This window comes from Temnothorax americanus, unplaced genomic scaffold, assembly GCF_048541705.1.
Source record: "Temnothorax americanus isolate GAGA-0224 unplaced genomic scaffold, ASM4854170v1 Scaffold103, whole genome shotgun sequence".
NCBI lineage: Eukaryota > Metazoa > Arthropoda > Insecta > Hymenoptera > Formicidae > Temnothorax > Temnothorax americanus.
In genome coordinates this window covers 314628-324882 of record NW_027509235.1, presented here as the reverse complement: position 1 = coordinate 324882, position 10255 = coordinate 314628, and the positions used below count along the sequence as shown (strand labels likewise).

General features: G+C 33.5%; 1 protein-coding gene across 1 annotated transcript; it reads left to right on the top strand.

Annotated features, from left to right (window-relative positions):
- The first annotated feature begins 5396 nt into the window (after positions 1-5396).
- Positions 5397-7823, top strand: LOC143903123 (uncharacterized). The gene is made up of 2 exons (XM_077416545.1): positions 5397-5960; positions 6062-7823. Exons 1-2 carry the CDS (start codon positions 5594-5596, stop codon positions 6271-6273), a joined length of 579 nt encoding a protein of 192 aa, XP_077272671.1. The 5' UTR covers positions 5397-5593; the 3' UTR covers positions 6274-7823.
- The last annotated feature ends 2432 nt before the right edge of the window (positions 7824-10255 follow it).

The window sequence follows — 10255 nt, the reverse complement described above, 5'->3', positions numbered from 1 at the left end:
GGGTTTCTCTCATAATATTCCGCTACGTGCCCTACGAGCGGAGATATTGCGACGCAAAGTCCAAATGTGAAAATTTATTTTTAAGATACGAATACGATGACGATATGATGACGTCATAATCAGAAACGTCACTTTCACTTTTTCGACGCTGGCGGCGCAGGTATCGCCTGTTTCGATATCGCGCGCGTATTTCGAAATTAGGTCGATAGACTTATCGGTCAGGAGAAAGATTTCTATTTAGGTAAATTAGGTATATATATATAATATATATATTGAGTCAATTGCTTCATGTTTATCTGGAGAGATTTCGTATCCTTACATTATTATTTCTCACAATTAGAATCAAAAGCCATGCGATCCAAGCTTAGGTCTTTGACAGCCTTATATTAGTTTCTGTATAACATATATGTCTATACATATAATTTTTCCAACAAACTGCGCGCCGATTATTTGTCGGACTTAAAACATAGTAATTGTTAGAATTAAAAACCCTTCCCTCCCCGGAATTAAATCGACTCGATTTAATTATCTAAAAACTGTAAAGAAATTTATTGCGAAAAATAGGGCCGGTATCACAGTCTCTGATTAACGTGATTCTCCGATTAAACTCACTCTGCATCTCTTTCTAATTATCCCCCTAGAAAGAGACGAAGAGTGAGTTTAATCGGAGAATCTAGGGAGAATCACGTTAATCGGAAACTGTGATACCGGCCCATATCACCTCAGCCAAGGTTCGAACCTGGAACCTCCCTCATTCCGTGTAGGGCGTCGTACCAATTCGACTACCGAGGCATGTAATAATATTTATCGCAATAACCGGTTAATAATAGTTTGAAACGTCTTTCTCAGGCGACGTGAATAAATAATAATAAGAGAAATAGGATTATTATTACTACCGCTGCCGGAAAAGAAGGTTCTCTACGCTTGGCAGAAAGTGCAGCTAGGGAATTTTTAAGTCAATTCTTATGAATCAAGCTTGAATTCGATGTCTAGGTATCCCAGGTTGCCGATGACGAGGTCCAGATAGTACGCTTCATAGTTTTCGGTGTCCAGGTGTAATAATACGTTGAATTCAATGTCTACGTGTCCCAGGTTGCCGATGACGAGGTCCACACAGTGCGCTTCGTAGTTTTTGGTGTCCAGGTGTAATAATACGTTGAATGCGATGTCTAGGTGTCCCAGGTTGCCGATGACGAGGTCCAGATATCGCGCTCCGTAATTTTCGGTGTCTAGGTGTAATAATACCTCGAATTCGATGTTCACGTGTTCCAGGTTGCCGATGACGAGATCCAGATAGTGCGCTTCATAGTTTTCGGTGTCCAGGTGTAATTGTACGTTGAATTCGATGTCCACGTATCCCAAGTTGCCGATGACGGGATCCAGATAGTGCGCTTCATAGTTTCCGGTGTCCAGGTGTAATCGTACGTTGAATTTGATGTCTAGGTGTCCCAGGTTGCCGATGACGAGGTCCACATAGTGCGCTTCGTAGTTTTTGGTGTCCAGGTGTAATAATACGTTGAATGCGATGTCTAAGTGTCCCAGGTTGACGATGACGATGTCTAGATAGTGAGCTCCGTAGTTTTCGGTGTCTACGTGTATTAATACCTTGAAATTGATGTCTAGGTGTCGCAGGTTGCTGATGACGAGGTCCAGATAACGCGCTCTGTTGTTTTTGGTGTCTAGGTGTAATAATACCTTGAATTCGATGTCTACGTGTTCCAGGTTGCCGATGACGAGGTCCACATAGTGCGCTTCATAGTTTTTGGTGTCTAGGTGTATTAATAACTTTAAATCTGAATGGGTGCGTTCAGCCGATAATCCGTTAGCCTAGCAATCGTGAGCAGTTGCTCGTTTCTTCTCCTTTTAATCCATTAGGTCAAAAGAGAGGAAACGAGCGAAAACGAGTGACTGCTCACGATTGCTAGGCTAGCGAAGTATTGGCTGAACGCACCCAATGTGGAACACGTAGATATCGAATTCGAGGTATTAATACATGTAGACACCGAAAACTACGAAGCGCACTATGTGGACCTCGTCATCGGCAACTTGGAACACGTGGCCATCGAATTCAAGGTATTAATACACCTGGACACCGAAAACTATAGAGCGCGCTATGTGGACCTCGTCATCGGCAACCTGGGACACCTAAACATTGAATTCAAGCTTGATTCATAAGAATCGACTTAAAATTTCCTTAGCGGCAGAATTAAAATTATGTCATGACATAATAAAAATCGCTGAATTAAAATTATGTCTAGACATAATAAAAATTAGACGAAAATTATGTCTAGACATAATAAAAATTGGATGAATTAAAATTGTCTGACGTAAAAATAATTATCAAAGATATCGATACCTGAAAATATCGGTACATATACAGTTGCGAACAACATTCAGTAAGACACGCAAATAAAAATAAATAAAGAATTTTACAGTTAACGACTTATTAACATTAATTATGTTTTATTGCGATTATGTTTATGTTGAAATTGTAAAATATATACAAGGTGTACAACTAAAAGGGTTACAGATTATTATTTAAAAAAAACTAAGCAAAATATTAAATTGTTGTTTTCTTTAGAAATAATAGTCCGTAACACTTTTAGCTTCATACCTTGTATTATATACTGTTTATGAGATTATAAGATATATTGTTTATAAGATTAAGATGCGTAACACTACAAAAAGGCGTGATATCCGTACAAAATTACCTTTTTAAAAAAAAGGTAAAAAAGAGCGCCAAGTACACGTATAGTAGTGTATATGTTGTTACCTAAAAAAAAAGAAAGTGGTAGTATTATACCTCGAAAAAACCTGAGTAACAAGTGGTAGATCTTTATATCTCGAAAAATTTCGAAAAAATCTAAGCAGTAGTATTTTTATTTCCGAAAAATTATAACCCAAGTGATACACGTCACAAAATTATGTTACCTTATCAAAAAGAAGAGTCGCGCTTCAAGTGATCTATTACAATTACAAAAAAGAAATGATATCTCTTTAAATTAGAGCGCCAATTACAGAGAGAACATGTATATTTTCTCAAAAAATAATTGTTGCACTACTTTGAAAAATCTTTACATTGTGTCAATTAGAAAAAAATGTATGATAACAATTTTATAAGATTAAAAAAATTTATTTAAATTTAACAAGGGAATACAAGATATTTAAATACAAAGTTTACATGTGTATTTTTTAATGGCCACAAAGAATTACAGAGGTAACAGTACAAAATAAAAATATTTTATTAAAATACATAAATTTTTCTTGTAAAAAAACTTGGCGCTGCTAGACCTCAAAATTTTAAATAAATAAATAAACTTATTTTATACTTAATTATAAGCCGCATTATATCCGCCGTCCGCGTCGTCACGCACACCCATATCACTCACTCCCACATCCACGCTGATAATTATTTAATATTACTCCCATCGCATTCTTCTCTAAATTATTTTTATTTATTGTTGTCCTTATTTATTTAAAATTTTGAGGTCTAACAGCGCCAAATTTTTTTACAAAAAAATTTATGTATTTTAATAAAATATTTTTATTTTGTACTGTTACCTCTGTAATTCTTTGTGGCCATTAAAAAATACAGATGTAAACTTTGTATTTAAATATCTTGTATTCCCTTGTTAAATTTAAATAAAATTTTTTAATTTTATAAAATTGTTATCATACATTCTTTTCTAATTGACACAATGTAAAGATTTTTCAAAGTAGTGCAACAATTATTTTTTGAGGAAATATACATGTTTTCTCTGTAATTGGCGCTCTAATTTAAAGAGATATCATTTCTTTTTTGTAATTGTAATAGATCACTTGAAGCGCGACTCTTCTTTTTGATAAGGTAACATAATTTTGTAACGTGTATCACTTGGGTTATAATTTTTCGGAAATAAAGATACTACTGCTTAGATTTTTTCGAGATTTTTCAAAATATAAAGATCTACCACTTGTTACTCAGGTTTTTTCGAGGTATAATACTACCATTTTCTTTTTTTTTTTTAGGTATTACATATACGATAATTATGAAACGGAAAGAAACACATATCAAGAAACTACTTCAACTCTTTTTGCAAAAAGTATTTCAAGCCGACCACAACATATTCACTGTTTTATGTATCTCTCAAAGCGAAAGTTACTCCCATAAGCATGGAGCAAGTGGAAAGGTCCACTTGGACCTTTCGGCGAATTATTTGATACTAATAAGCGTATCATAAATACACATAAATACATGTAAATCAATCCAAGTATCAGCATTTGGCGAATTGGTCTGAAACTTGTCTAACAAGTAGGGATGGGCGATGTTTCTCGATTAATCGAAAAAGCCGATATTTAATCGATTTTTAATCGATAGTTTTGTCCGATTAATTTTTTTTCCGATTAATCGATGTCCGATATTTTTTCCTCAACATCGATTAACTGACTTCACTAACTTCACTCATAAACATAGACCGGATGGATTTTTCAACTAAACTAAAGACTAACCTGAGTTGGCCATTTGGCGACGTGAGTCACGTGGGTGCACATACAGGACGCAGAAAGTGCGGAAAGTGAGGAAACGCTTACCGCGTGGTAAGAAACTAACCAATCACTCTTTCGTTCTTACAGAAAAGCGATAAATTGATTGGCTACTGCATTGCTTTCTGCAGCGCGGCGTGCGTTTCTGCGTCCTGTATACGGGTTGTTCGTGGCCGAGTCGATCCCGTGAAGGGGAACGTTCAAACGTCGACGGTTGAAAGCAGTTGAAAGTTTGCCCGGTTCGTCATTATTGAAGTTGAAGAAGAAGAAGAAGCAAGAATAAGATAAGAAGTTTTACGGGTGAACCACGGCTTGTTTTTGGCATTGTTCTGGATCCTGTGTGTACTGACTGTACTGTGTAAAAGCTAAAAAAAGAAATGATATCTCTTTTTAAATTACAGCGCCAATTACAGAGAACATACACTGAGAAAAAAAATTTGTCAATCCCAAGAAATATTTAGTCCGATACGTTCAACTAAACATTTTAGTTAGTTAACTAAACATTAGTTGAATTAATTAATTCTTGATTAAAGAAACGAAATAAATTGTTGAAACAACTAATATTTAGTTAACTAACTAAAATGTTTAGTTGAACGTATCAAACTAAATATTTCTTGGGATTAACAATTTTTTTTCTCAGTATATTTTTCGAGATACAAAGATTACGTCTGCCACTTGTTACTTAGGTTTTTTCGAGGTATAATATTACTACTGCTTTTCTTCGATTAGAATAAAAAATTGAATCATGAAGAATTACACAGAGGTAACAGTACAAAATACAAATATTTTATTAAAATATTTAAACCCAACAAGGGAATACAAGGTATTTAAATACAAAGTTTATATATGTATTTTAAAAGATTTAAGGGGGTTGTCGTGCTGAAATATCAGCAAAAAGTATAAACGCGCGCTTACGGTTCTCCGCGTATTCCCCTTCTCCACTTTAAAGACTGGATTTTCTAGAGCAACTGTACACGCACACATAGACGTGGCCTGTCCATGTACTCTCTCCGCGCACGCGTGTAAAAAATTTCGGATTTGGCAACGCTGCGTAAATTGACGTTTAGAAAAAATGTCTGGAAAACCGCGTTCAAAACGTGGAAGGTTCGTTTCAAAGAAAAAGGCTGAACGAGTGAAAAAAGCTGTAGAAAATAGCGTAGCAGCCAGAAAAAGCAAAACCAATAAAAGTACCAGGCAAGAAAGCGATGATGAGGGGAATCATATTGTTAACCTTAAAAGTATGGGCCAAGCACTACACTGCTGTGCTTGCAAAGAAGTTTTGAGTTTAGATAATATAAATAATGAAGTGCGCAAAGGACTTTTCTCAATACTTCATATTAAGTGCCATAAATGTGGAATTCAAAATGAAGTTAACACTGGTAAGAAAGTTGACTTAGATGGCCACTGTTACACAAATGTGAATCTTCAAGCTGTCCTTGGTAAGATATGAGTTTTTGCTTGCAATTAATTATAACAAATTTTTCTGTTTTATTTAATAATATTTTATGTTATCACTATAAATAAAAAAATTTGTTTGTAGGTGCGATGCATTCTGGTCTTGGATGTACTGGTTTGAACAAAATTCTTGCATGCCTCAATATTCCAGTCATAACAATGGATATGTTCAAAAGATATGAAAGAAAAGTCGGATTAGCCATCGAAAAAGCAGCTGTAGAAAGTTGCCAAAAAGCAGCGTTAGAAGAAAGGCACCTTGTGATAAAGAACACTCAAGAGCTTTGTGATAATTTGTAAGAATTATCATTTTTTTTTGTATGAGAATATTTGTAAATTTTATATGCACATTTTTGAATATTCTTTTGGTTAATTGAATTATATATTTATACTGAATTGTAGCTGCGATTTAACTTTTCAATTGTATATTGAATTGTATATTATTGCTTAATTTATAATACATCAATAATGGATTGATATTTAGCTGGGATAAACCTTTATATTTTATATTTAATTGAATTTATGTATTTTACTTGTCATTAAAAAATAAAAACAAACATTACTTAGATTTAAAAAAATAAACATGATTTTTTTCCTTAATATATAGCCATAATTCAAATACGGTTTTTATTTTATTTATAGACCAGCCGACATTGTTCGCGATCTTTATCCTTACCTAACGATTCTTCAATCCTCTAATCAAAGAAGTCCTGAATTTGACCAAGCATGCAGTAGTATTGTAAACATCATAGTTTCGTACGACATGGGCTGGAGTAAAAGAGGCAACGGTCGCAGTTATGACAGTCTGAATGGTTATGCAGCAATAATTGGATTTTTAAGTCATAAAGTTTTAGATTATACAACACGAAATCGCAAGTGTTACAAATGTGATATAGGACATTCGAAAGATGACCACGATTGTCGAGAGAATTTTGAAGGCAGTGCAAAAGCGATGGAAGCGGACGCCGGAGCGCAATTGATCAATCGAAGTAAAATTCTTCAAGAAAATAATTTAAATGTTGGAGTTTTGATCGGTGACGAAGATAGTAGTACGATTGCCGCAATACGAAAAGAAAGTGGCAAAGTCATTCATAAATTGGCCGATAAAAATCATTTAGTTAAAAATTTTGTAAGTGAATTGTACACACTATCGAATTCCTTCAAAGAATTAAAAAAAAGTGGTGTTATAAATCATTTAAAAAAATGTTTCACGTACGCGATTGCTCAACAAAAAGGACGAACTGCAGACCTTGCTTCTGCAATAAGAAACATCCCGGATCATGTATATAATAGTCACGAGAATTGTGGCGAGTGGTGTAAGCGATGTGACGATAACACACAGCAAACTATTGTATTGAAAGATGAAAGTTTATATTTAAGTCTTCGAGAATTATTTGAAAAATATGCAAATAATGCTGCAAAATTTAGCGTTGTCGCATCCAGTCAGGCAAATGAAAGCCTAAATAGCATGATAGCTTGTAAAGCACCAAAGATGAGATGTTACAGTAAATCGCAGTCTGCGGATTTTAGAGTCGCTAGTGCTGTTTTAAGTAAAAATGAAGGTGATCAAGGAATAATAAGGGTTACACAATTATTAGGTTTACAAGCAGGTAAATATACATCAGCATATTGCCTAAGAAGTGATAAACTTAGAATAATAAAGTCATCTAGAAAAGTTACGAGAGAGTCGAAATTGAGGCGTATTCAGTTAGCAGCAAACAGACAAAATTTACGAAAGAAAAAAGAAAGAAGAGAAGGTATTACATATAAGACTAACTGTGGGATAGAGATGACGAGCGAAAAAATAAGCATTGAAGAAAAGGTTGATGATAGAAGTACAAATAATACGACTAAAATAATTTATTTTGATTTAGAAACAGCAGGCTTTGAAATAGAAAGTGATATATTACAAATAGCAGCAATATCCGAAGCTTTTGAATTTAATGTATACATTTTACCTAGTCAAGCGATTCCTATTCATGTAACCAAAATCAATTCTTTACATAATAAAAATGGAGATTTATATTTCAAGAATAAAAAAGTTGATGCCGTTACGCTTGAAAATGCATTACTCGCGTTCTCAGAGTTTATAAATATTGTATCTCCATCTTGTTTGCTTGTTGCGCACAATGCTCGTTTTGATGTTCCTCGATTACTAAATGCAATTACAAACTGTAAAATCCAAGACAGGTTTCAAATTGTAACTGGGTTTTCAGATACGTTAAAATTGTTTAAAACAGTGTATCCATTCCGTAAAGGCCCAGGTGCCTTTAAATTAATCAATTTAGCACAAGATCTGCTTGAAACTCAGAGTCCTGGATTTTTCCATGAAGCTTTATTTGACGTTCGTGTATTACAACAACTTGTAAAGGTTACTTCCAAAGAAACAGACTTATTCATTTTTGAAAAGAAGTTTGAGAAAGCAATCGAAGAAAACAAAATCAACAAAATTATCAATCATAAAGTATTGGAATTGGCTCCTTTTAAAAACATCGTTTCTCGTGATATAATTAAAAAATAGCTGTCGCAGGGATAACATTCCAAAATTTAAAATCAAAATTTTCAAATGAAGGAGAAGATGAAGTAATCAAGTTTCTTTCCAAATGTGATAGTAGCCGTAAGCCTCTAGTAACTAAGAATAAAAAAGTTCTGACGAAAATAATTGGTTGTTTAAAAATATGTTAAATGTTTATAAATAATATTTTTAAATGTTTTTAAATGTTCATAAATAAAAATATTAATATATTATTTATTGTAAAACTACTCTGGTATATTTATTTGATATCCTCATCTTTTCATGCACTCATATTTTATTCGAATTATTCGTTAATACTCGTAATAACCTAATGTTACTATAAATCAATTCAACAAAAAGATTTCTATTGCATAAATCTCCTCAATTTTCATTTATGTAGCCAGCAAAATCCGGAATTCGTCAATTCATAATGTTATTGACAAACAAAAAAAAATATATTTCGTCGGTACACACTATACTCAAAGAGTATAGTGTGATTTACGCGCGATGTCTGCTGGGCCGCCAACGTTGCCACGTCACCACAGCGCTTCTCTTTGCGCATTTTTCAGGCATCGTGATAACGTACTTTTACTTATAATATCTCAACAACGAATATGGATTGCTCTATACGAGTTTCTGCTATTCGATATTATTGAATATCATTAATAACATATTAGTTTTTCAAAACAATGACAGTTTTGGTGGAGATGTTATAAGCGAAAATGTGGCTCTCGCGGCGACCTTTCCATAAAAGCCCATGTTAAAAAGCGCAACTTCCACAATGAATATCTCGAAAACGAATATGGATTGTCTATCTCAAATTTGGAGACGTAATGTATGTAAGGTTTATTAATACATACGCGAAGTTTAGAGAAATCGACAATATTTTTATATTTCACGACAACCCCCTTAATCGCATCGCAAAGAATTACAGAGGTAACAGTACAAAAAATAAAAATATTTTATTAAAATACATAAATTTTTCTTGTCAAAAAACTTGGCGCTGCTAGACCTTAAAATTAGGTCAGCTTGGTGTGTGTGTGCGAGCGAGTGGGTGTGGGCGATGTGTGTGTGTGTGTGTGTGTGTGTGTGTGTGTGTGTGTGTGTGTGTGTGTGTGTGTGTGTGACGGTGAATAATGCGGCTTATTATTAAGTATAGGATAAGTTAGGATAAGTTTAGATTTTTAAAGCGATTAGAATTAAAAGTATAGAATAAGTATAGAATAAGTAATATTTACATTTGTAAAAGGTCTCTCTCTCTCTCTCTCTCTCTCTCTCTCTCTCTCTCTCTCTCTAGCAGCGCCAAGTTTTTTGACAAGAAAAATTTATGTATTTTAATAAAATATTTTTATTTTTTGTACTGTTACCTCTGTAATTCTTTGCGATGCGATTAAATCTTTTAAAATACATATATAAACTTTGTATTTAAATACCTTGTATTCCCTTGTTGGGTTTAAATATTTTAATAAAATATTTGTATTTTGTACTGTTACCTCTGTGTAATTCTTCATGATTCAATTTTTTATTCTAATCGAAGAAAAGCAGTAGTAATATTATACCTCGAAAAAACCTAAGTAACAAGTGGCAGACGTAATCTTTGTATCTCGAAAAATATACTGAGAAAAAAAATTGTTAATCCCAAGAAATATTTAGTTTGATACGTTCAACTAAACATTTTAGTTAGTTAACTAAATATTAGTTGTTTCAACAATTTATTTCGTTTCTTTAATCAAGAATTAATTAATTCAACTAATGTTTAGTTAACTA

Coding starts and splice junctions, on each gene's coding strand:
- LOC143903123 (XM_077416545.1), top strand. CDS start 5,594: ATGTCTGGAAAACCGCGTTCAAAACGTGGAAGGTTCGTTTCAAAGAAA. Junction 5,961..6,061: donor GAATCTTCAAGCTGTCCTTG/GTAAGATATGAG, acceptor ATTTGTTTGTAG/GTGCGATGCATTCTGGTCTT.